A 27,184-nucleotide genomic window follows, 5' to 3' on the forward strand; every position below is an offset into this window, starting at 1 on the left:
AATGGCAATAAAGTGTGTGCTGATTCTGATTCTGATTCTGAAGTGAAGTCAGTCCTCTTCATCTATCAAATTCAATCCTGCAAGCTACATTAAGCAAAGTCTTGATCAAACTGTGATATTGATGAAATGATATTAATTTCTGTGTGGGACTACTCAACTCCCACTGTTTATGATAGAAGGTTATTATAGGAAAAATACAAAGCAAACGCACTAATACCAAAATTGGATTTAGAAGTGTGATCCAGCTGTTCCTCTGCTGTCATTCTTGCTTTTTGTCAGCAGGTGAAGGAGTTTCATAAGGAATTAGTAATAGAGCATCAGCTTGCTGGCAGTAAAGTCTTTAACACGGGAGCTGAAGCGTAGATTTTGAACAGAATCTAAACTGAAGGCACAAATAAAACCCATTCTCTACGATTAAAGCAATCAAATTTAGTTATTTAAAAGCATGTGAGCCTGCTGTACATAAAAAAAGGCATGATACAATATTATGTTGAATGGTTTCTGTCTGATAACATTTTGGAGGATGAGTATTTCTAAAAAATTATTTATTCAAGTTTATTTACTAAACATTATGACAGCATTCAGAGCCTATCCCAGCTGACTACATGTATAATACTAGAAAATAAGTATGGTTAGAAACAACAATAATAATCATGATAAGATGGGATGTTTTTAGTTACATTTTAACGACCAGTTTAACAGATGTTGTTTATTCTACTGACTGACTGAGATCCTCAGGCAGGGGGATCCAGAAATGAGGGTTTGTAACAAGAAATATCTTTCTTTCTTTCTTTCTTTGGATAAAGCCCAAACACATTAACTCTTCAGCTGAGGCTCTTGAGCATCCAGAAGAGCCCGGCTTGAGGATCTGACGTGTGACAGCATGTATACAAATGACCATGATGCTACTAATGTAAAACAAATGACTTGGCTAGCTTAACATTTCAGCAGCATTAAGGATAATAGGAACGGCAGAGCTGTGTTTTTTCAGGATAGCATACTAGATGTCATTATCAGTCACTGCCACCATTTACACTTGCATATATGTATGCAAAACAGAGGACTGCATGGGTCTAAAATGAATTTTGAAATGCTTGTCAGAGAATCCATGTGTGTCACCACAGGGCTAATGGCCAGAAGCTTATGTTTTGCTATTATAGCTAAGGGTGGTTGGGTGAAGGTGGGGTGCGTGTGGACGGGGGGGCCCAATGTGGAAAATTTTGTGCCCCTTTAAAAAATTCCTAATGGTATGCTTTGCATTTGATAATAATGTAACAGTGAGCTGATTAAATATGAACTACTCACACACAAACACAGACAGTGCAGGGAATGGTTAGTTAGTTCCATCCATTCATTTTCTATGCCGCTTATCCGTCAGGGTCGCGGGGGAGCTGGAGCCTATCCCAGCTGACTACGGGCGAGAGGCGGGGTTCACCCTGGACTGGTCGCCAGTCAATCGCAGGGCCAACACACAAAGACAGACAACCACACACTCTCACACTCACACCTAGGGGCAATTTAGAGTAGCCAATTAACCTAATGTGCATGTTTTTGGTATTGTGGGAGGAAGCCGGAGTACCCGGAGAAAACCCACGCAGGCACAGGGAGAACATGCAAACTCCACATAGAAGGGCCCAGACCGGGATTCAAACCTGGAACCCTCTTGCTAACCACAGTGCTAACCACTGCACCACTGTGCCGCCTGGTTAGTTAGTTAAAGACAATAAACCTAGCTTAAGTTCAGTTAATGAATATCCAAAATAATTCCATATTTCTGACGGGTTTTTTTCGTTTTCTTTTGCACTTTAATGTCTTCAAATATGCTGTCAAACGGATATGCTGTAAAATGTTAACAGTTAGGCTATTCATAATTGTTAAAATGAACATCACCGTTTACGAGAGTCTTTGAAGGTATCATCTAACTATCTTTTACGTCATCAGCATGAGACACAAAGGGGTGAAAGGTGCTGGTTGTGGTTGTGTAAAGTAGATGAATTGGGAATACAAGAAGGAGAAGTCTGTGCCAGAATTATGATGAACGCAAACAGATTCGTGCTCTTGTCTAAATCTGTTCAAATCGGAAAGCAACTGCTCGCCTGTAATGTGAGAAGTGCTGGCAAAGACGTGCTGCGTCTTCAGCAGCGGAGGTCTATTAAAACTCATTCAAGGAACCTCGCATTTGCCAAGGATTTGTTCCTTGGTCAGGTAAACAAGGTAACGTGACTGAAAAAAATATGAGTGGATTTTTAACTGAGATTCTAGTCATGAGCAGATGAAGTCTGTTGAAGCTTAGTGGCGTGAACAGTTGATATGTTTCCTCTGAACCAGACAGACAGTATCCTTAACTCCAGCCAGCAGTCTTCTCTGGTGCTTAACCTGACCCCAACAGTACTACGACCCCAGTTATATTGTGTGCTGTCTGCTGATAAAATAGATTAATTTAAAAAATGTTGTTTTTAATGATGATAATATTTAATTTAGATTTTGGACTAACAATCAGAATCTCCAAAGTAACTAATAACTTAAGTTGACAAATAAATGTAGCAGAATAAAAAGTTCAATATTTGTCTCTAAAATGTAGTAGAGTGAAAGAAAATGAGTAACTGGCAAGTACCAGCACCTCAAAACCGTACCGAAGCATTTGACAAAAGAAAACCATCACTGGTTGTTCTGAATGTCAGCACTAAGATTTTATTTTAACTTCAAATGTGTATTGGTTCCAGCTATTGCTTATCGGTCTCCTTGAATACTAATAATCGGTATAATTCCTGATGATGTCATTAGATATTTAGGTATCTAATTGTATCTAACTGTTGTAGTTGTTTGAAATGGAGCTAATTTGCATCATATTTTCCTTAATCCCGTTTCAGTCATCATTTATGACCCTCTAGAAGTGTGTGATGGTGTGTTTGTCTTTCAGGCGGAGGTATTCCCTTATCCAGAAATTGGAAATGAAGAAGTGGAGGAGATCAATCAGCTTGTTGCACCAGTGGAAAAATTTTTCAGTGAGGAAGGTGAGAGAGAAAAAATATAGAAGAATAAAGAAGCTAAATAAAATGGAAAATGCTGTTACCACCCTGCTGCATGCATTTATATGAGTGAATTAGAATCTTGCATTGTGTTGCTTCTGAACAATTAGATGAATTGCCTGTTTTGTTTTTTGTTTTTTGTTTTTTGTTTTTTGGCCTGTGATTTCAGTTGACTCGGCAAAGATTGACAGAGAAGCAAAAATCCCTCCAGAGACTTTAAATGGCTTGAAAGAGCTTGGGCTGTTCGGAATCATGGTTCCCGAGGAGTATGGTAAGATTAGTACGATCTGACGCCAATTGTGCTAGTAGAGTGCAAGTTCAGCGTTAGCCTGGTTACAGTCGACAACAGTGTATATTGACCATGTTAAAAATGAAGTTAAACTGAGTTAATACTGAGTTGAACAGGTTGAAAATACCAAGCTAAGAGGGTAGTGACAGTGTACAGCTGGTATCCTCTAGAAATGGCCAATTTGCTGTTGCAGATGTTAGATTCCCATTCCCTAGATGTACTTGAGCAAAAATACTAAGATAAGATTTAAATACATTTTAGGAAAAAAATTACAAAACATGCTGATCACTTTAGCTAGGTAGTTTATCTATTTCCCACTCATTCCAAACTGTGTGAATACTCCTAACTGTGAAACACATATCTCTCCATGTATGCATGTTTGAATAAAACAAAGTCATATGTACATTTATCTACGATCTGTAGCACTGCAGTGAAAACAACTGCAAGAAACACTTGCCTGTCTTCAGTAGGTTTCATATACTCCAGTAGATGATTTTGTAAACATGTTTTGCCAGAACTCCTCTTGCATGCATTAGAAATGCGGTAATAGCTCAACCATGTCTTACGGGCACAAGTTGAAGGCAATATATTTCATTTCATCCCAGGGGGTCTTGGACTGTCCAACACCATGTATGCACGACTGGCAGAGATCATCTCATTAGATGGCTCTATTGCTGTAACACTGGCTGCTCATCAAGCCATTGGACTGAAGGTAAAAATAAAACAGTGTAACAGAGTAGCACATGAAACCCTCTTCTAGTAGAAAGACCTCTTCTCATATTTCGACTAATCATCTGTATGTCCGCGATGTGGAGGAGAAAGTGTAGTCTGTGATTACACATTTAGTATCCTCTGTGTGAGTTAGCTGTTTGGTGTTTCAGGGGATCCTGATTGCAGGTAACGAAGCCCAGAAGCAGAAGTATCTGCCCAAACTGGCCTCAGGAGAACACATCGCAGCTTTCTGTCTGACAGAGCCAGGAAGGTAAAGGCACTGAAATCTCACATCTCATTTATGGTGTCCCTCTGCAATTCAGTTCAGTTCAATTTATTTGTATTGCACAAATCTCAACAAAAGTTGTCTTGTGACACTTTCCTCTTAGAGCAGGTCTAGAGCATACTCTTCAGTTTAGTTTACCGAGAGACCCAATATCCCCCCATGAGCAAGCACTTGGCAACTGGAAAAACTTCCTTTTACAAGGCAGAAACCTTGGAGCAGACCCCGGCTCAAGATGGGCGGCCATCTGCCTTGACCGGTTGAGAGAGAGAGAGAGAGAGAGAGAGAGAGAGTGAGGGCGAGGGAGAGACGGGGCACACAGACAAAGATACATAGCAACAGCAATGATAGTAGAGTACTGGACATATTAAAAACAATAATGACAACAATAATAGTAGTACTAGTAGTAATAATAAGAAGAATGTGGAAATATTACTAAATGTTAATAATAGCAGTTGGTGTCAAGCAGGACCACAGCAGGAGGTGCAACAATGATCCTTGGGAACAGCTGTCCATCTATACCTCTGTTTGGAAGTATATTATGCCTATTAACTGTATGGGCTGCCACTGTGTGTCGCTAACAGCATCTTTAACATCTCTTCCTATAATTGCATGTCTGTTGGCCCTGTGTGTTCATCTGTGTCGATGAGATAGATAGAACAGCAACCACATTAGCTTTGGGGGATTTTTGTGTCTTTTTATTTAATTTAGCTGTAAATATAGGAATAGAATGCAATCTAAAAAAAATTGTGACATGGTACTTTGTGTGTCAGTATATGGTTTCATTAGCTTAACTTACTCTAATTGTATCGTTTCAGTGGGAGCGATGCAGCCTCCATTCAAACACGTGCGACCCTGTCAGAAGATGGAAAGCATTACCTCATCAACGGTTCAAAGGTGAGACGAATCAAGCATGCAAATGTTCAATGTGCGCTTCGAATTTACAAATCCTCTCGCGTTTTGCCCTAAACTCCAAAGATCCCGTGTCTTTCTGTTTGTGTCGACTGTACAACTCAACAGTCTAATCCTTTTCCTTCCTTATGCAGATTTGTGTGTGTTTACTTGTAAATTGTTAATTAATTATCTCTAGATTTTTTGTGACTGTTATTGCACACTTCTTGCTTTTTGCACTCTTATTCTGTTCTTGTGAGCTGCCACGACAAGTGAATTTCCCCACTGCAGGGTCAGTAAAGTTCATCTTATCTTATCTTATCAGATATGGATTTCAAACGGAGGCATGGCAGACATTATGACAGTATTTGCCAGGACTGAGGTGGTCATAGATGGCGTGAAGAAAGACAAAATTTCTGCATTTATCGTGGAGAGAGCTTTTGGTGGCATCACCAGCGGGAAGCCTGAGGACAAACTGGGCATCCGGGGCTCCAACAGTAAGCCTCTCACGAGTTTGGATAAGCGGATGAACGTATGGGAGTGGTCTTGGTGGACTTATGAAAGTTTTGAACTTTTTCAGCTTGTGAAGTGTCCTTTGACAATGTCCCAGTGCCAGTTGAGAATGTAATAGGAGAAGTGGGTGGTGGATTCAAGGTAAGATTTACTTTATTTGTAAGACTAAGATAAGATAAGACTATATCTCTATTGTTATATTTCTTCTTACACCAAACTTTTGGTTTTTGTCGGACAGATCGCCATGAACATCCTGAACTCGGGGAGGTTCAGTATGGGTAGTTCCTCAGCTGGAATGATAAAAAAACTGATCGGTAAATATCCTTAGAGCTTACATGTGTGAGTTTTGTAATGTATCCTCTAGACCCTGACCAATATGTCAATCAATAAACGGTAGTAGAGACAGATCGCAGTGAACGTAGTGTAGTAAAATGTACAATGTTTGCCTCCAAAATGTAGCAGAGTGGAAGAATAAAGTAGCAGAAAATGGAAATACGTCATAAGTAAAATACGAGTACTTGAGGACAGTACTTAAGTAAACATTCAGTTACATTCCATCACGATTTTTTCTAAACTTTTTTCCAAATATGTGTTATCAGCAACCCTGAAAAAAATCATATCAGTCAATCACAAGACAGTGGCCTGTTAGTACTGGAGTGTGAGATTTATATCCACTGATACAGTCATACTGGTCTTTATCACTCCCTAGTAGGGTGTCAGCATCAGCCTGAAAAATCCAGTACCATTCGGGCTCTTGTCTCCTCAGTTTGACATCCTCTCTGTCTGGCTTTCTGTAGAACTGACCTCCGAGTACGCTGCAACCAGAAAGCAGTTTAACAAGAGCCTGGCTGATTTCGGCATGATTCAGGTACGTTGGACTTTTTTTCCGTCATTGCAGTCTGAAGAATCCCTTCTACTCCCTTCTCTGCCTGGCCACAGGTGAATAAGTTGTGTGTTTGCTTGTTATTGTAGGAGAAGTTTGCAATGATGGCTCTTAATGCCTTTGTGATGGAGAGTATGGCATACCTGACAGCGGGGATGATGGACAGACCGGGGCTTCCAGACTGTTCTATAGAGGCTGCCATGGTCAAGGTTGGATAGTCATTAAAAGCTGTTCTTATAAAATCAGTGCAAGACAAAATGTTGCATAATGTGTGTTCTCTGTCTTTTGTTCAGGTGTTCAGCTCAGAAGGAGGCTGGATTTGTGTCAGTGAAGCTCTTCAGGTCCTTGGAGGTCTGGGTTATACGAAGAACTACCCCTATGAGCGCTACGTCCGAGACTGTCGCATACTGCCCATCTTTGAGGTAATTATTACCAGCACAGACACCAGAGGTCATGTCCTTGTCATATTTATCGGATAGGACGTGAGTTTACATACGTTTTTGAGCTAAAAATGTTAATATTAGACAAGAAATAAATTCCGTTCTAATAGAATGTGTTTAGAGAAATCTGTGAAAAAAGATTTAGATGATCATTTTGGAGACAAAATATTCCAAATCTTAGGTGGGTGGGACTGCTGGGGGAATCTGGAGTTCAATACTTGTAAAATACTAAGTTAAAACATAATACAGTCATTGGTTTGATGAGGTGATCTATTCTGTCTGTGACCACCAGGTGGCACAGTTGACTCTGGAATCATTAAGTCCCAAGTGTCAAGGATTCTCTCTGTACTGGGACCTGCAGACGTTTTAACACAGTTCCTCTGTAGTTTTCACAGTTTAAGGATCTGTTGAAATTATATCAATTTCACAGTTTCACATTATGTCAAATGTTATTTTAAAGTCATTCTTGTACTTTTATTGATCGGGCAAATTGGCACTGAGACATAAAAATGTAGTGTAGATCCTTACTATCCCACAGTACACATCTCCACACACACACAGATACCACTTTTTATGTGGGGCTGCAATGCTTTATATAATAGATTTGAAACTGATAGTGTGCCGTTTTAAGATTCGGTTGTCTGTTCTCAGGGGACCAATGAAATCCTGAGGATGTACATTGCTCTCACTGGAATGCAGTATGCTGGCAAGGTCTTCACAGGGAAAATCAAGTAAGAATATGAACATTGCATAAAGCTATATAGTCTGCTACAGATTAAAGTATTCAGACACGTTTCTTTATTATTGAATTCAGGTGTGATTTGGAGCTGTTTTTCAGGGGTTGGGCTCAGTGCCTTTTGTACGCTTCAGCATCCCAAGACATTTTAAACAATGCTATGCTTGCAACTTTGTGGCAACAGTTTGGGGAAGGTCCTTTTCTATTCCAGCATGACTGTGTCCCAGTACACAAAGCAAGGTTCATAAAGACACGATTAGATGAATTTTGTGTGAAAGCACTTGACTGGCCCACACAGAGCCTGGACCTCAGCCCCCACTGCACTTCTTCGGAATGAACTGTAACAGAAATTGCGAGCCAGTCTTCACTGCATGAATAGGCACAAATTCCCACAAAAACACTCCAAAGTCTTGTGGAAAGCCTTCCCAAAAGAGTGGGAGCTGTTATAGCTGCAAAGCTGTCTGTGTGTTTAGAATGCAATGTCATAAAATTTCCTGTTGCTCTATTGGACAGGTGCCTTTGTCTGTATAGTATAATATGGTACATGTATATAATAATGTCTTTTTGTTGAATACATAAACCGTAACCTTAAAGGTAAAAGCCTAGCAACTTAGGGAGATAATTAGATTGTTAGGTTGTCAGATTCTTTCAGCCTTCCAGAAGAGTCAGTCAGAGCCAGTCTCTCTGATTTCCTCTGCTCTGCCTGCAGGGAGATGAAAAAAGGGAACATAGGTTTGGCTTTGAGCATGGTTGGCAAAAAACTGAAGAACTCATTGACGTATTCAGTGGACCTCGGCCTGACAGGAAAAGACGGAGTGGTGCATCCCAGCTTGACAGTAAGAATTGTACAGGTTACGTTTTCTGTGAGATGTCTTTGCTGTTTTCACGAGGCTTAGGAGTTTTGTCTTTGTCTTTGTCAGGAAAGTGCAAAGAAGTTGGAACAGAATGTCAGCCTTTTCGGATCAACCGTGGAGAGCCTGCTGTACAGATACGGAAAGGTAACGTTTGATTTTACACTCTGGAAGAAGAGCTATTCAGATATTTCCAGGTCCTTTGAACCAAACTCAAAAATTGTCTCAAATGGCTGAATGTACAAGCTCTTCCTTCATGACAACAGTGAACTTCATATCTTTCTATCGGTGTTTCTGAGGTGCCGGCAGTCTGTTAAGACAGCTGCTTTATTCTCTTTTCCTTCCATGACTGTGCTTTTGTAATCATGGCATTCCCAAAGAAGCTATGAACCTCTTGGAAGTGGGACAGCTTTCCATATCCCAACTTCCTCTATCATTTTCTTCCATCATGATCGAAAGCATGAGAATTTCCCTCAGAGGAATTATATTACACTGCCGTCAGCTGCTGAAGAAGAAATCTTCAGTTCAAACAGCTTATATAAGTGTAAAGAAGCCCTTGAAGTTTAGTGGTCAACAACTTGTTGTTTAAGTTGCTCTTTTTAACCAAGATCACACCTGGGACACTTAAAATATTTTAAGGAAATTCTGGCACAGAAAAAGATGGAGAAACTGGAGGCAGCAGCATCTGTGGAGGTAGAGCAGGCTATTCCTGTCTTTATGTTCAATGACACTATATAGACAAAAGTAATGGGACATATGGCAATTACACCATTAGGGTTTTTAATGACGTCACATTCTAAATACACAGACAGCTTCACAGCTATAACAGCTTCCACTCTTCTGGGAAGGCTTTCAACAAGATTTTGGAATATTTTGGTGGGAATTTGTGCCCTTTCATGCGGTGAAGCAGTCAGACACTGAAATTGGACAGAAAGGCCTGGCTTGCAATCTCTAATGGTAATATAATGGTAGTTGTGGGCATCAAGCAGGACCACATTAGGTGATCCAACCACTATTCATGGAACCTGCAAGATTCAAGATTAATTCTAATCTGGATTCTTACAGGGAGCAGATGTAAAGAAATATGATCTCTTATACTGCTTTTTCTTACTCATAGTACTTTTTGTTACATGTGCAGTAGCGTTCTGGGTGAGCTGGAGAATCTTAAAGAGACTTATTGGGACAGCTTGATAATAGGGGGTTTCAATAATCCTTCCACAGAGAGTAGTTAATCAGAATTTAAGAGTAAAATCCAAAGTGTTTCCTAAGAAGCAGCGAGTGAGCGTTCCATCCACACAAAAAAAAGACAAAAGCTGAACACATATGTCTTTTTGGTACCAATCCTAGTATGCATCAAATGTAGATCAGCCAAGAACAAATTTTGCAAGTATCTTTCCTGTCTTCTTTAATGGAAAATGATTTGATTACCTCATAAATAACAAAACGATTACTTTTTTCTCCGCTGCATTACAGTTACACAGGAAAGTAGAGGCATCTTACTGAGGCTGGAAACAATTAAATGTGTGTGTTTTTTTTTTTTTTTTTCCTGCTGATGTTGTCAGACTATAGTGGATGAACAGCTTGTCCTGAAGAGAGTCGCAGATGTGCTGATCAACCTGTACGCCATGACAGCTGTCCTGTCCAGAGCCACCCGCTCCATCAGCATCGGCCTTAGGAATCATGACCACGAGGTGAGATAAAAGTCTTGTTCTAACCGTTATAAGTCCAGCTATGTACAGTGAACTTTACTCCAGTTGAATCCAATGTTCACATCTTCAAAGGCTATAGACTTCCTTGACTTGCCTGGAATTAATGTTTACCTTGAATCCATTTCTCCATTTGTCCATTTTTCATTCACCTTATCCAGTTGCTACACTCATCAGTTCCATACTTACTTCGGGCTCGGCCCCTTTTTTCCAGTGAAGGGAAATCATAATGCTTTAACCTGCCAAGACATTTTGGACAGTGCTGTGCTTCCAGTTTAGTGGTAACAGTTTGGGGAAGGCCCTTTTCTGTTCCAGCATGACTGTCCCAGTGCACAAAGTCCATAAAGACATGGTTGGATGAGTTTGGTGTGTAACTTGACTTGACTGGCCCACACACACACAGAGCCCTGACCTCAAAACCCGTCGAACACCTTTGGGATGAACTGGAACAGATTGCTAGCCAGGTGTTTTTGTCCAACATCAGTGCCTGACCTCACTATTGTTCTACTGCCTGTATGGGCAATAATTCCCAAAGAAACACTCCAATATCTCATGGAAGATAACACTCCAGTATCTAATTCCAATTAATTAATTAATTCCAATTCCTATAAGAGTGGAAGCTGTTATAGCTGTAAAGCTGTCTATGTATTAAGAATGCAATATCATTAAAGTCCCTGCTGGTGTAATGGTCAGGTGTTCCAATACTTTTGTCCATGAAGTGTACAGCTTCTGAACTTAAGCTAATATATCAGCTTAGCAACACAACCACTAGATGGTGGTTTAGTTTTTTTCATTTCTTACAAATGTCATGTGATTTCTGCATTTCAACATAGTGTCATTTTAAAGTTAGAGCACATGGCGAAGAATCAAACTAAGCTGTTTGATGGATCGGTTAGGTCTGACAAATAGTGTCACCAGTGTAAGATGGCAGCGCTTGTATCTGGGATATATTGGTTTCATTTTTGGACAGTGAGAGGAAGTGGAGACACTTTGTCCATCTATATATATATATATATTTCAAAGTAGTGATGCACAACAGTCTCATTTTGTTGTTGTTGCATTTATTACACTATACCATGTGATTATTCAGAAAGTAGTCCCTCTCTTAATTAAGATCAGTGAAGGCGTCAGACTTAATAAAACACACTTTGTTATTTAATTAGAATAGGCTTCTTTTACGTAATGCAGCAAGTTGCGGTTTACTGAAAGCAATGAAAGCAGCAACAGCAGCATGTCACACACATGTTGTCACCTCTTATTCTGTGCTCCTTTTTTTTATTTCTTCTTCTGTTTTGTTTGCAAATATCTTTAATTAGGCCTTTTGTGTGCACATGCTCCGGGTTGTTAACTCAAATCAGTCGCTGCTAGTATAACTGTTTTGTAGAGGCTGCTTCACGTTCATTGCACTGTGTGTAATCAGAGATGGTGATGTCGAACAAACAAGAGGAAACAAATGCTCAGTAGAGAGTTAAAGAAGGCAGTGAATGCTTAGTATTGTCCTCTGTGTTTCAAAGGGACAGCTCCTCCTGCAGTATTCCTCTCCACTGGACCTGCAGGCATAAATGTCAGCAGACATGCAGTGGCCCACCTTCCTGTTTTATTTAAAACACACACTGACTACAGAGATCCTGTCAAACCAAATCCCGTTCCTATGATTGCTGTTTGAGGATCGTAAGATTAAAAATTCAAACTGAGTTCTGAATTCCGTGAACAACAACTATTCGGTCATTAAGCTTTCATTCACTTTGGTTCCAATATTAATTTTAAGGTTTGTTTGTGGTCATGTTCAGTGTTAATTTTTCTTATTTCAGCGACATGTAGTAAGAGGCTAATTCGACAAGGTTGTGCGTAATGTTTTCAGTTGTGTTGCACCAACAAATATTTGTAATTGTCTCACTTCACATTTGATTGAATCTGACATTTTGTGCTTTTAACTGCCTCCTGTGTCATATTCAGTCTTCATTTCTGTCTTTTGCAGTTGGATTCATGTCTACAGGTTTTGACCGATGAATGCTGTTCTTTTCCCTAGGTGCTGCTTGCGAACACATTCTGCAGCGACGCTTTCTTCAAGAACAACTACTTGATGACTCAGTTGCAAAAACGTAAGTGCAACACAGAACGGTAATTGAGAACAGCCCCTCACCGGGTTTTTTTTTTTCACTGCATCTCTAGAACAAAAGACTTGCATGTGTTGCAGAATTTCCCCACCAAAGCCCACATACCAACACTCAAACCCCCTGCTGCTTTTCATTTTCACACTGCACATGTTTTTTTGTTTTTTTTTTTATGGCCTGTATGTAATCCAGAGTTATCCGGTGACACGATCCAGACAGATGACAACGTTGTGTTTTGTATTTAACCAGTGAAAGTGGCTTGTTTTGTAATTCCCGTTTCAATCCATTCCAGACTCTCCTGAGAACAACGATGCCAACATCAAGAAGATCGCCAAGGAGGTCTTGGAGAAAAGAGCCTATGTCTGTTCTCACCCTCTTGAAAGAACATACTGAGTTCTCCCATATGACCATAATACTGCCTCCTCTCTTCTGTTTGGACAATATGCGACTAGTTCAATTCATAGTCCCAGTGACTTGTGTCTACTCTTCCACTGGTAATTACTTTACTTGACATTATTCATACACTTGATTAATAAATTAAGAGATTTATGATTTTAGTTCCTGTGTATTATTAACCATGGCTTCAAAAATAATAGCTGAGAGCTTTGGATAATGGTCATTCTCTGAAGTGCTCTATAGGTTTGGTACTATAATAAGTTATTGCACAGGATACTAGCTTTATTGAGCCAATTTGATATAAGTTGGTACAGTATATAAGATGCTTTGGGGGTTCTGGCTTCTATGTTGCTGAAAGGCTGGACAGCTGATGCATCTTCTTGTTAGGTGCACACTTCTGAAAAGTGAAGATAGTCTTCTCCTCATCCGTTAGAGGCAGGGAGCTCCGCTTGTACAGGAATGAACGCTGCTTACAGAATCCACTGTAACAAACAAACAGAACATAACACACATGAACACAAACACCTGTGTTTGTTTTCTCGGGTAATTGTTGAATTTCATGTTTTGAATAAAAATTCAAACCCCCACTGACAGGCAGTGGTGCTTGTTGGACAGGGAGCTGTATCTGGGTATGGCGTTGTTTTTGCTGCTTAGGCTGCAGTCCATACAGGGGCCTGGAGCAAGAGCCACTGTCTTCTTTTCCTCTGTTTTGTTGTCACCCAAGTTCATCACATACAGTTGAGGCAAAGGCTGTGAGAGAAAAAAGAGCCAACAGCTGCTGAATCTGAAGCTTTATAGTGAGTTTCAGCTTATTGTTTAGCTGGGCAGCCCGCAAGCTTTACTGTCTTAGTTCGCTCATTCAGCTTTCATAGCATTGTTTTCAGATTTAGCACGCAGCTGTTTTCAGAGAGAGAGCACTTCCTGCTCAGCATCAAACAGCAGACAGAAGCAGTTAGAGATCATAGTGGAGCATTTAGCAGCTAAAGAGCCAGATTGCTGGCGGAGACCAAAGCAGAGTTAAAAGAGGGTGAATATTGGACTAACATACATCAGATGGCCAGAAACACAACTAATAAATAAAACCCATTCTCTACTATTAAAGCAATCATCCATCCATCCATTTTCTATACCGCTTATCCGTCAGGGTCGCGGGGGAGCTGGAGCCTATCCCAGCTGACTACGGGCGAGAGGCGGGGTTCACCCTGGACTGGTTGCCAGTCAATCGCAGGGCCAACACACAAAGACAGACAACCACACACTCTCACACTCACACCTAGGGGCAATTTAGAGTAGCTAATTAACCTAATGTGCATGTTTTTGGTATTGTGGGAGGAAGCCGGAGTACCCGGAGAAAACCCACGCAGGCACAGGGAGAACATACAAACTCCACACAGAAGGGCCCAGACTGGGATTTGAACCTGGAACCCTCTTGTTATTAGGTAACAATGCCAACATTGCTGGTATCAATTTAACGATAAGCATATATTTACAAAAACAAACACCGTCGATGAGGTAAAACAAATATATTGTTTCTGTACCATTTTCAATTGAGAATGTGTCAAATGGGATTAGCAAATAATCTCTTTTTTTGGAATCAGGGCTGTAGGAAAGTGTTATCGCAGGTTTATGAAGTTATTCCAGGTTTAAAAAAATTGAACATTTGTAAGGTGCAAAAGGGGGCAGAATATCTGCACAGGATCCCTATTAAACCCCCATACCTTAAACTTTCTGTGCATAGTCTTCAGTTTTTATACACCAGAACACAGTCATTCTCCATTTTCTGTGTGATAGTTTGATGAAACAGACCTGATATTGTGCTCTAGAAGCAAGAAGCAGTCTTATGACGTATGCTATAACATTGTCAGAGTACGGAGGACAAAACAGAATTCCATGTGGCCTTTGGGTCAACAAAGTCTCTTGCTTTGCCTTTGAATTCATAAAAGGTGAAAGCAGATGCCATGACTCTGATGTGAAAGATGACTGTATTACGTGATATATCCTTAAGGTAGAGAACTCACTGCTTTCATATAGTATACACCCAAGTATGTCAGCAGTTTTGTTGGTTCATCGTGACAATAGGTGTTTTATCGCTGGAGTCACACCGATTTCCTACAGATTTCTGGGTGAAGGGTATGACACGGAGTCACATCAGATATTGCACTGCTGTCCACATACTGCTGGGGCTTACAGTTTGTGTGTTCATTGTGTCATCAGCTGTGTCCAAAACTGAGTCTTTTCAGTAAATGAAAATACAGTACCTTCAACATCATGCCTGGTTTCCTCAGTGAATACTTCTTGGGTTCATCTTTCAGTATATCCTGAGTTCTTTCTGACTTTCCTCCCATGTGACACTTGAACTCTGGGAAGGATCTGTTGCCTGGCGGTTTGGTGCTGCTGCCTGGAAGCAGCTTCTTGAACCAGCGATCGTACTGAGCCCTGGCTGCCTCGAACTGCTCCTGCTGCAGAAGGTCACCTGAGGAACAACACACCCACTTAACTGTGTGGATTTAAGGTTTTATACTTCACCGTTTGTATAAATGAGTTACAACTCTGATTTTTACTTTAACAGATAAATAAATTACAACAAGACAGACATAAACAGATCATTTTTGTTTGCTGCTGGTGTCACTGAGATTCTGCTCCAACCAAACCTATTCCCCAGTGTGCTTTGCAAGTGTGTTACTCAGCATAAAAAAGCTGATACTGGCTCAAACAGCCACCATCTGGGGTTTCAATCAAAACACACTGATAATAGTCTTCAATATTGAGAAACCCCTTAGAAAAATGGGTATAGTAAAATGTCCACTCTTGGACTCTCCTAGACTGTTAAATTTGGTGCATTGCTAGATGCTAATTACAGCCAACGCACACTCTTTCTTCTTATATTATGGAGAGTTTTATCAGAAAACAAAGCAAGGATATAGCAAGGTACCATTGATAACAGTGTCACTTTGTGCCAGATGGGCTTCAATTACTCACATCTACATACTGAAAAGAAATGGCACATGGATAGCTTGTTGCATATGTCCCAGCAGCATTAGAATGGAGACTGGCATGGCTAAATCTAAACTGCTGCAAGGTGTCCAAAGACAAATTTAACTTTAGACATAAATGGCAATTCTTCTGGTAACCTAGAACTTAGTGGTTTAATACATGATATTTATACTTCAGTCAGTAAACTAACTGGGAAAGGATTATTATGTGAATGCATAACACACTATATAGAAAAAAAGTCTTGGGACACCTGACCATTACACCAACAGGGACTTTAATGACATCCATCCATTCATCCATTTTCTTAACCCCTTATCCATCAGGGTCACGGGGGGAGGAGACTATCCCAGCTGACTACAGGTGAGAGGCGGGGTTCACCCTGGACTGGTATCCAGTCAATCACAGAGCTGACACACAAAGGCAGACAACCACCACACATGCACACCTACAGGCAATGTAGAGCAGCCAATTAGCCTAATGTGCATGTTTTTGGGATTGTAGGAGGTAGCTGGAGTACCCAGAGGCAACCCACACAGGGGAGAACATACAAACTCTGCACAGAAGGGCCCAGACCAAATCTGAACCTGGAATCCTGTGAGGCAACAGTGCTAACCACTGCACCACCATGCTGCCTGCAAGTGATTTCATCAGACACAAAAGACGCTTTGAAATCCGATTCAAGCGCCCAGCATGCCCTGTCTGAGACTCATCTGTAGAATTTGAATTGCATTTCAAACCACCTCCAAATGTGGTCTGGATCTGATATGCAAAACTCACATTTCATGTGGCTAATTTCTGTCCAAACTTTCTAAACTCAATCTGAATACAATCTGGATATGCCAAGAAATGGATTTGGGCTGGAAATCTGAGCAAGACCTACTCTACCTATCAAGCTAAATGAGATCCACTGAGGCCAATTTTGCATGTGGAGAATGGAGACCGAAATGTGCACGTACACACCCACCCACACACATACGCTCTCCTCAGTGTGCACGATCTGCCTTTTACTCTTCAGTCCTCTGCCCTCCTTATCAATGATCCTCCACATGAACATGCAGCCATCTTCAGGAGTACCCGGAGAAAACCCACACAGGCACAAGGAGAACCTGCAAACTCCACATGGAAGGGCTCAGACCAGGAACCTGAAACCCATTTGCTGTGAAGTGACAGTGCTAACCACTGTACTGTGCTGTCCGCATATAACAATTTCCACTTAACAGATAGCGACAAATTTACACTCGAGTCAAAGCTGTGATTCACTTTCCACTCCATCACTTACATACAGTATTTCTCCTCTGTTTCAAACAAACGCATCATCAATTTACCTCCATAGTTCAAATCAGCTCTCATACTTTATACATCAATACTTCTGATCATGGTGCTTGAAAGAAAGTGATTTTGTTTTCTGGAAAAAATCACAGAAAAATAGGACTCAAGACACAGTGAGATCTGAAAAGGAAAACCAAATTGATACAATAATGATGTTGTACTGATGTGAATGTTTATATAGTTTTTTGAGTGTTGTGGCATTGTGAACTGGCTCCATTTGCTGCCATTTATTTCTGTCTCGCAACCTGGTGGCTTGCTGAGATACATAAGATCTTCTGCCTCTGAATCATTGTCGGTTGGTATTTCATGTAAATGTAATGTATGTAAAGATCTCAAGCATTTCTTTAGGACTTAAGAAGTAAATGGAAGTAAATGGGTCACTAAATATTCAAATTGTTTGTAATGGAATGGAATAACCAGACAGCAGCTACGTCTCACAGTCTGCCATGCAGCAATAAGTGACAACTTGTGGCTGTTTGACAATATGGTATATTGAGGAGGCTGTTGGTTGAGAAATTTCCATGTTTTTTATGACAGATTTCCCCTTGTTTGTCTGCTGAATTTCAAGGCTAAAATGGTGAGTCTGTAAGCACATTTCTCTTTGATTCTGTCACCATATACTGAAATTTATAGCTAGTGTCTGCAGGGGAAATCTCTCAATATCATACCTAGTTGTTAACACTGGGCGAGTTACTCACCTCTCACTGGAAAAGAAAAAATCACTATCATACAACAACATGGGCCGGTACATAAGAAACTTTTAGCTGTCAAAAGTGTTTTATGTTACACTAATGCAGTACAGCCTACCAGCCAGGTGAATGCTGACAGGAGATGAGCTGAAGAAAGGGGGCGGTTTGCTGTAGAGCTGAAAGTCCTCATGGTGCTGGTTTGAGGCCCATATATCCCGTGAAAGGGTTGGCTTCAATGTGTTGGCGTGAAGGATGTTCTCTCTCCACGGCTGGATGCACAATGAATAGAAGTATTATTAACTCACCCCTCTGTTACGTACACAACCTTTCACTGTATAGCTAGGATAGAATAGCAAGGCTAATGCTATTAGTCACGTCATATTATACATTATTGAGTCATTGAAAAAGAGGACCAGCCATAAAAAGTACTGTGTGCTATCATATGAGTCATGAGACTGCCAATAAACCGAGCATTCCTATTCCTGCGAAATTCCACACTGTTGGAAGACGAAGAGTGACATCACCTTCCTCAGCTCCTCCACACGAGCCTCATCTGGGAGTTTAGGGTGCACTTTGGACTTGTCACTGCGTATACTTGTTAACCAAAGCATAGAGGCGGCAGTGAAGCAGGAATCTTTTTTAGGAATCACTTCTCCTGGATCCAGTGTAGCACTGTGATACTGTTGACTGTAGGTATACCTCTGCCCTGGCATCTGAAGTTATCACCAGATTAAAGCACAGTACATTTAGGTTCTTCATCACTGAACTCTTGGCATCTTGAAAAGCATGAAAAAGAACACAAGCTTGATCCTCAAAGTACTCAAATACTTCACCATGTAGATTGTTTTTATTGCTCCCAGTTTTTGAATACTAGCTTAGATTAAGGGATGTAATTGTTATTTGCTTATGTGGTTGGGCATTGGTTTACATCTGTTTTAAAACAAACATCTACTGTATTAGTAGGCTCTTGCTTAAGTTTTGCCATCCATCATGGTAAACTAGGGACTAGATTACCACGATGGATGGCACTGTTTGCACATGCTACATTACTAATGTGGGGTAATGCAGTTTAAAGAAGTATTTGAAGCATTACACATTAAGCAGATACAAAGTGGCATGATATAAACACATGGCTGAAAGCTGGGAGAGTAAACCAAATAGTACTTTTGCGGGATGTAAAACTAAAATATCCTTTAAAATAACAATCCTTTGTTGGTTGTTTCCTCCTGTTGAGGTTTAAGATTCGGTTTGTTCACTTTTTCCAAACTAGGCAATCAAATCACTACATTATGTACACTACAGTATGTACATCAATAAGTGAACGTATCACCATTGATACTGCCGTGATGTTTGATGCTCATTCTGCCTTCAGTTGAGTAAGTCCAGTATGTTGCTGGTTGAACCTGTTACATTCAGTTAAGTACAAAACTAGGCCTATATTGTACAGGCACATTTATTAAGCTGAACAGCTCAGCAGCTACCTATTTATGACAGAATTATCACATGATGTGTTAAGATCTTGAGAGCTGTTTATACAGAACTCCTCTGGCCTGAACCTCATTACCTTGTATACTGATAATGAAGTCGAGAAGAACTAATGCAGTGGTGTTTACAGTGGTAAAGTTCAAAACACAGCGATATAGTTAAACCTGGGCCATCTTTTTGCAGAGCAGCTCCTTGGCTCTTTCATTTGAGTTGTAGGTCTGGATGCTGTAGTTGTGAACTGGCCTGGCTGCACACCGGTCCATCCTTAATACGGCAGTCTTTGGCTTACGTAACCGCTCACTTTCCTCTTGCACCTTTCTTATATTGTCCTGGAAAATATTCCTGACACATGAGTGGATCTGTTCATTAGTCGGGCTTTACTCAGAACGATTTAATCCTACACACCTGAATGAAGTCCTTGCACTGTTTGAACAGCAGCTGCTTCATGTACTCTCTGTTGTGAGTGTCGAGCGGCGTGCGTCTGTTCATCTGGACAGGCAGACAGGGAATGTCCACCACAGTGTCTGCAACAACTTTTTGTTCCCTTTGCTTAGTGCCATACTCCTTGCTCATGCTGAGAATCATGTCAGTTGAGGGGAAGAGGTTGTACTGCACCACATCCGTGAGTTGCTGTACTTTGCAAAGCTGGCTTAACCTAGGCAAAATATTTCTCAGAATTAAATAAACTCTGTTGTCATTTAGTAGACATTTTATCCAAAACTATACATGGAGTCCCATGTACACTATATAGACAAAAGCATTGGGGCACCTGACCATTGCACCAGCAGGGACATTAATGAGACCTCATTCTAAATATGCAGACAGCTTTCCAGCTATACCAGCTTGCACTCTTGTGGGAAGGCTTTCCACAAGATTTTGGAATGTTTCTGTGGGAATTTGTGCCCATTCATGGATGACAAGGCCCAGTACGCAATCTCTGTTTCAGTTCATCCCACAAAGGTATTGGATGGGGTTGAGGTCAGGACTCTGTGTGGGCCAGTCAAGTTCTCCCAGACCAAACTCATCCAACCATGTCTTTATGGAGCTTTGCTTTGTGCACTGGGGCACAGTCATGCTGGAATAGAAAAGGGCCTTTCCCAAACTGTTGCCACAAAGTTGGAAGCATAGCATTGTCCAAAATGTCTGGGTATGCTGAAGCATGAAGATTTCCCTTCACTGGAAGTAAGAGACCGAGCCTGACCCCTGAAGAAAAGCCCCATAAAAAGGTGCGTCTGGATACTTTTGTCTATATAGTGTATATATTGTGTCAACTTCCGGTATATTCATGAAAGAGTTTAGAGGATACAGTGTTGACTGGTTTTAGCTGCTCAACTAGAAATCATGCAACACAATTTATAGTGATAATATATCAGTGCTGTGAAAACAATTGATGATGAAGCTTTAAACATAATAGCATGGTTTGTTGTGATGTAAAATATTCAAGGTTTTTAGTAAACATGCAAATCACAAATATGGTCCATATAAGGTTAGATATATGAAATTTTAAACAATAATATAGCAGCAAACTTTTAAAGTGAGAACGAGGCTGTGCAGTAACAGAATCTTGATTCATGTTTGATCAGCACTACTTCATTTTACAGTTAGTGAATTACAGTGAATTTTGTGAGCAGTGTGGTGCTTTAGTGCAATAGCTGGTGGCAGTAAATGTCATATTTTTAATTTTAAAAGGCATGGTCATTTCACTATACCTTGACAAGGCTTGGAAGCAGGCTTGTGGGACCATGCCTCTAATGTAGACCAGAGGCTGGCTCATGATGGCCTCTAGCTGTTCAGACAAACAGATGGGACTCAGACCCACATCTAATGAGTCATAGATGCGCGTCAAGAAACCCAGGTTTGAGTTGTAGAGGACTTTCACCTGCTCCTCCTCATTCCCACTTAGTCTGCAAAACATCACACAGATGGCAGAATTGTCAATACAATTTAAACACTCTGTACAAGCAGACAGCACAGCTGATAACTTAGCAAGGTTTGTTAGGGCAAGATAGGGTTCATTTGCTTACTTTGTAGGAACAGCCTCCCAGATTCTCTTCACTGCATTATTTTTCAACCCTTCAAGAACAAAGATGTGGGTCCTCTTATCTAGCACGTGGAATCCTGTAACATAATCCAGGTCCTTGCTCTCATCATGCTTGAAATTCATTGTGTAATTTGACAGGGCTTTCTCAATGTTTTCCGGTGAGCGTGAGTCCAGGCGGAAAGCTGATGCATTGATCGTGAGGATCATGGACCTCAGCTTGGTCATCACAGCGAAGTTGTTGTAATCAAAGAGGTAGATGATGCGCCCAAAGCGACCATCACAGAACTCCAATTCACAACCTGCGCTCTTAATGTTGAGTGGACAAGCTATCTCAACCTTGACTTTGAGCTGAGAATTGGCCTCAATATAATGGCCTTGTAGCATTGACTCACTGGTGCCTGCTCTGTCTGCTAACTTTTTGTTGCATGCACTTTGCTTCCTGTCCAACAGTGGAGGTGGAGGGCAGCATTTGATTGGTAGGCGCACCTTGAGGTTTGTCTTCCCATGGAGCAGCTCAGAGAGGTTTAGACTTGCAATACCATGGGAGTTAGTGATCGTGCTTCCTGTTTTTTCCAACTTTCTGTCACGATCATGAACCTCTATCTCCAGAGGTGAACCAGAGAGGGTCTCGTTGAGCTCTTCAGGACTCATCAAGCCAGTCAGGATCACGTTCACATCACTGAAGTAGATGTTGGTGCCATGCTTGTGATAGTGCGTTCTGTGCGTTCTCAAGCTATGAAATTTGTACTGACAGTATACAGGCACACATTTTTCCTGTGAAAATGAAAATTTAAAAATCAAGATCACTCCTTAATATCTAAGCTTGCAAATCAAATTTTGTCAACTCATAAAACCTAGGTAGTGAATGAGGAGCAAACATGTTGAACATACACGTACAGCACAGGTCACATCTGAATTGTGACCTTGTTAATGAACAATAAGTTGGATGTAAGTCACACCTGTAGGATGTGGAAAGGGACAGGGGATGAAGGCAGTGAAGTGGCTGACAAAATTCTGATGACCAGTGGATTAAGTGCAGCCTTGAGTTGTTCAGATATTAATGGTCTATCCAGAGAGATGTTGCACATGACCTCAAATACACCAGATGAAAAGACTGGGAAGTGTTCAGTCAGTGTGGTCTCACCTGGAAGTCAGAAAAATAAGAGACTGCAAAGTGTTAACTTGGTTAACATAGTGTTTGAAATTTTAAAATTTACAATCCTTGCTACAGACAGGGGCTCTAAGGATGACAGTAGGGTCTACCATGTTGGTCCAGACTGAACTATTTCAACAAATATTGGATAGATCTCCATGAGCTTTGGCAGAGATAAAGAGGGATTACTCCTAATGACTTTGGTTATCCCCTTACTTTTTCTTGACTGTCAGTGACATTTTTAGCTTTGAGTGAAATGTTTTGATAACTGTTGGGATTTCCATGAAATTTAGCACAGACAGTTCCCGCAGGATGAATTGTACTAGATTAGATTAGATTAGATTCAACTTTATTGTTATTTATTTATTTATTGTAACCTATGACTTTTCATCTAGCACCATCATCAGGTCAAACTTTTAATTTGTCATATACTTTGATTTATGGTCCCATACCTGTAAAATCAATGATATTCTCATCAGGTGTCCTGTTTTGTGTCCTGTTTTTTTGTTTGTTTGTTTTGTTTTGGTTTGGTTTTTATTTTTGTTTTGTTTTGTTTTTTTGACTACTGATTAGAAAATGCTATCATTTTAACATGAAAAACTGAGATTCAGTTTCAATTCAATTCAGTTTATTTATAAAGCGCCAATTCACAACAAAAGTTATCTCATGACACTTTCCAATTAGAGCAGGTCTAGACCAAACTCTTTAATTAAATTGTGAAATAGAGAGAGCCCAACATTCCCAACAAACAGATGATTATCATACACTGTTATGGCAGTACATTAATGTTAAAGAACCACTGTGACTCTATTTTATAGTTTAATTAGTAAGTTAGTACTAACCCTTAAAACAAGTGATACCTAATTTAAAAAAACAACATCTTTGACCATCATATGACTATAATTTCGTTGCATTTTGTCCCAAACCCCAAAACACAATGAAACATAAAGGGGTAATAAATTAAATCTGAGGGGTTGCACAGTGATTCATTTCCTGCTACACTTATAATGCATTTATTTTCTTCGCCTTTCCTTTCATCCATGCCTTTTTTTCAAGCGAATTATCAGATAAATTTACCACTTTGAGGCTGTAAAAATAGAATAAAGACAGTGGACCCCAAGGTTGAAATGGGAAATATGATTAACAATAAAAGGGTTGCAAACAGAGATTTCTTTTCCCCAGACCAAAAGTTGGAAAACAGTGTTTCAGAGGTAGAGTGTATAAATTGAAAGTAGACTCACCTGCCAGCAAACAAATGGGACTGATTTCAATGGAGGCAATCCCATTCTTTGTAATACCCTCAAGGCTGAACGCAGTGGTTGTGGGTTTATTAAATCCTGTTTTGGTGAGCCAAGAGCCAAGTTACTGTTATATTATACTAAGAGTTATGAATAAAATAGAAATATCATAGCTCGCATGAAATTATATTAACATGAAATTATGTAAACATATGTAAATAGACACCAGCATCATTGTTCTCCATTATGATTCTGTAATTATTGATGTAAAAATTGTAGATTTACCTGTTTCTGAGCCCACACCTGAATTGGAATTAAACAGTATTTCACTTGTGTACTTTTGGGATGTATTTGACTTCCTCTCACATAAGGTTCTCAGTTTGCTTATCATAGCCTCGACACTACCTTTGCCGTGAACATATCAATATCGTTATATCATTTTACATGAAAACACACAATATGTTTGGGCATTTTGGGGCAAGTTGAAACTTTTGCTCACCACACATGTCTGTTGCATCTTCAGGCTGATCCTGTGGCAGTCTGAAGGTTTTCAGTCTGTCATAGCGGGCAAGGTTGGACAACTTATCTTTACTGTTCCATATCTGGAGCTTGATCTTCTTATGAGGAAGTAGACTGATCAACATGTCCCTGTTGACTCTCACACTGAAATTCTGGGTCCAACCAACCCATGTCTGATCTCCTTCGTGCCACGTTCTCAGAATCTGCCAGAAAATTCACACATTTGACTTTGTATTAGAGGCTTACTGTTCTAAATTTTAGTCAAGAGAAGGCTGTTTTGAAGCTCATCATTCCAGTTATGACAATAACAACCCCTGTGCAGTGATGGGTCATTTACTCTAACTCTAGACAGTGTAGGTGCTTTACTGTTGTTCATTAAGGATGTTCATGTATCGTTCATTCCATGGACCCACACACAGAAACATGCACACACACACAAACCACGTCACATCAGATTACCTTAAACTCATCTTCTTTGTACATTTTTGCTACTGGCCCAAATGTTATTAGGTCCACTTTGACTGTCTCTGTATCACCTGGCAACTTATATTTAATATGATAGCAGTTCTGAGGTTTAAGGGCTTTCATCAAACCAGTAGATGAATCTTTGACTGTTTTCTTGGCCTTTTCAGGAGCTTCAGGGACATCAACTTCTTCCCCTAAAAAGGGACAGATGTTTGTGGATGTGATCAAGGATGAAATTAATCAGTAATTTTTGTTTTTTACACTACACTTGTAGTAAATTTCATCGCAATAATATCACCACATCAACTAGTCTTTAGTACGAACACTTCAGTGTTGTTGTGGAGCTCACGCTAATTGTTTACATGTTTTAGACTTACCTCTTGGGACAGCTAGGGCAATGTAAACTGTCCAAGTGACGTAATAGGAGCTGTCATCTCCGTGTGTTGTAATATCCTCATCTGAACCTGACCTATTTTCGACACCATGCTCCATGGGATCCGTTTCAGGGACATCTGCTTGTCTTTTGTCCATAACTTCCTCTTTATCACGGACTGACTGTGAACAAAGACCTGTCTCTAACATGTTCGTAAAGCGGTCTGATTCCAAAGCATGAAAACACAGTAAGAAATGAAATCAGTTTTTCTGCTAACATTTCATATGAAGTTCATAAAAATAAGAGCTAATTGTTTCACCTTCCAACCACTTTTAATAATTCATACCTGTCCTATATAGCCGCTATTAAATAAGAAAATCTGTCAAAATACTGATGTGTTAATGCTTTGATACCCCAAAACACAAGGTGTTTGGTATGGTAGCAGAGATACTAATTAAATCAGTTAATTTTAGTGAAAACTAAAGATACTTCAATTAATCCAATTCATTCAGAAATGAATTTGACTTTAATGACCTCTTTCCCTATTAATTTGCATTTTTAACCAATTAATTTATTTTTATGTATTTATTTTATATAATTAATTGATTTAATTTAATTTAATCATAATGTTATTAATTAACATTAATTCTCGTTATGTAACAGTAATTGCACTGATGAGTTATAAATGTTGGGACTGGTTTACATGTGGAAATGAAAGGCAATTCAAGGGATTTCTATGAGTTTACAACATACTGGGGCAAATCTAATAGCTGAAATATCTCAATGTGATATAATACAGTATCTTCAGTGGTTTTACATGGGTTCTATGCATTGATTAAGTCTTTAAAAAGTTTAAAAAATATAGTTTTACAAAATAACTGGCAGTTCAGATTTCATTTAAGATGCCTTCTTTGTCAATAAGTTCCTTGATGGAAGTTTGATGGAAACATGCTGTACAATGTATTCAGTTTTATTGTGAGCGCAAAATGAGACTTTGACAGCACTTTTTGTATTTTCTCTTAGTTATAACCAGCACTGGTCGCGTGCTTTTCATCAATAATATAAGTTCGCAGATTCTGGAAAAATAATTAACGGTTTCCCCGTCAACTATATGTTTTGGTACTGACATCAGTAAGATAATAATCAAACAACGCAATGTTTTACTTTTTGTCTCTTGTGCGCTCACCTCAGCTCCTGTCAATCCTGATATGAAAACTCCGCATTTAACGCTGACGTCTGAAGTCCCACGAGTTCATTGTAAAATACAGGAGGTATTTTTTATTATTGTTGTGATTTTACTTTACCTGAACTATACGTTCCAGACCGCTAACTCGTTTAACTTCATAAAAAAGTGCAGATTTAAAGCGTTTAAGTGGTTTAATCTGTCACGCAAACTTCAGCCTTGCTATGTGATTTCTGTGAGCGCGACGCATCGCCATGACAACCACTGTGGTGAAGGAAGTGAGGTGTGTAACGTCCACACTCACGTGCACGGTTTGGACTACACACTACGAATTCTACGCTATGAAAACAAAGGACTCGGATTTGTTTTCCTTGTAGTTCAGCTTAAAAATAGTTTGCACGTAAAATGAGGGCGTTAACACTATTAGCTTAAAAAAGCTTAAGGTTCTACTGTACTATAAGCCTGTGCATCAGCAGGCTAACTCACATGAAAATCAACCGCTATAAGAAGCCATGGCACGTGTGTGTAACTCCAACTTAGCATCACACAAAGAATCTCATTCAGGATTCATGACATGAGACAAAGCTCGCCCCAAAAGTCATGTTTATATTTGGATAACATAGTTATCTGGGGGGGAAAAGACAAAACGTGCTATAAACATTCTTCACTTAAAAAAAAAAATCATTAGGCTATAGTTCTGTTCCATAGCCTGTTAGTCTCTTGGGCATCTCTTACCAAGGTCTAACTTAAGTACATGAAAAAAGTGTACACACCTGGTGGCAATTATAGCAAACGTCACTGAGACCGTTATGTGTGTGTTGCTGACTCTTGGTTTCTGGGACCCCTGGTTTTTTAGGGGGGGGCAGTGCTAAA

At 40.0% G+C, this 27,184-nt stretch overlaps 2 protein-coding genes across 7 annotated transcripts; one reads left to right on the forward strand and one right to left on the reverse strand.

Annotated features, from left to right (window-relative positions):
- Positions 1-1,925: 1,925 nt before the first annotated feature.
- acad9 (acyl-CoA dehydrogenase family, member 9) lies at positions 1,926-13,460 on the forward strand. Its single transcript, XM_046380351.1, has 18 exons — positions 1,926-2,214; positions 2,921-3,014; positions 3,199-3,300; positions 3,924-4,030; positions 4,200-4,300; positions 5,131-5,209; positions 5,529-5,700; positions 5,784-5,857; positions 5,955-6,030; positions 6,514-6,584; positions 6,689-6,808; positions 6,893-7,021; positions 7,691-7,770; positions 8,485-8,611; positions 8,696-8,773; positions 10,189-10,317; positions 12,362-12,434; positions 12,739-13,460. Exons 1-18 carry the CDS (start codon positions 2,032-2,034, stop codon positions 12,837-12,839), a joined length of 1,896 nt encoding a protein of 631 aa, XP_046236307.1. The 5' UTR covers positions 1,926-2,031; the 3' UTR covers positions 12,840-13,460.
- Positions 13,186-26,790, reverse strand: cfap92 (cilia and flagella associated protein 92 (putative)). 6 transcript variants are annotated; one of them, XM_046380311.1, is made up of 16 exons: positions 26,315-26,790; positions 25,133-25,310; positions 24,750-24,949; positions 24,271-24,493; positions 24,057-24,176; positions 23,775-23,870; positions 22,340-22,524; positions 21,364-22,154; positions 21,049-21,243; positions 19,745-19,994; positions 19,504-19,668; positions 18,379-18,567; positions 17,973-18,123; positions 15,101-15,315; positions 13,435-13,592; positions 13,186-13,324 (listed from the first exon to the last, which is right to left on the reverse strand). In XM_046380311.1, the coding sequence occupies exons 2-16, from the start codon at positions 25,284-25,286 to the stop codon at positions 13,186-13,188; spliced, it is 3,231 nt and encodes a 1,076-aa protein (XP_046236267.1). In that variant the 5' UTR covers positions 25,287-25,310; positions 26,315-26,790. The 6 variants fall into 6 exon arrangements, with proteins under 6 accessions (XP_046236267.1, XP_046236258.1, XP_046236274.1 ...); XM_046380302.1 differs by having other exon boundaries at positions 25,133-25,324; XM_046380318.1 differs by having other exon boundaries at positions 25,133-25,330.
- Between the last annotated feature and the right edge of the window lie 394 nt (positions 26,791-27,184).

The sequence above is a fragment of the Scatophagus argus genome, chromosome 3, assembly GCF_020382885.2.
Source record: "Scatophagus argus isolate fScaArg1 chromosome 3, fScaArg1.pri, whole genome shotgun sequence".
Taxonomy (NCBI): Eukaryota; Metazoa; Chordata; class Actinopteri; family Scatophagidae; genus Scatophagus; species Scatophagus argus.

Coding starts and splice junctions, on each gene's coding strand:
- acad9 (XM_046380351.1), top strand. CDS start 2,032: ATGATGAACGCAAACAGATTCGTGCTCTTGTCTAAATCTGTTCAAATC. Junction 5,210..5,528: donor ACCTCATCAACGGTTCAAAG/GTGAGACGAATC, acceptor TTATCTTATCAG/ATATGGATTTCAAACGGAGG. Junction 5,701..5,783: donor GGGCATCCGGGGCTCCAACA/GTAAGCCTCTCA, acceptor GAACTTTTTCAG/CTTGTGAAGTGTCCTTTGAC.
- cfap92 (XM_046380291.1), bottom strand. CDS start 25,337: ATGTTAGAGACAGGTCTTTGTTCACAGTCAGTCCGTGATAAAGAGGAA. Junction 24,494..24,749: donor ACAAAGAAGATGAGTTTAAG/GTAATCTGATGT, acceptor ATTTTCTGGCAG/ATTCTGAGAACGTGGCACGA. Junction 19,995..21,048: donor TGCTTCCAAGCCTTGTCAAG/GTATAGTGAAAT, acceptor TATTTTGCCTAG/GTTAAGCCAGCTTTGCAAAG.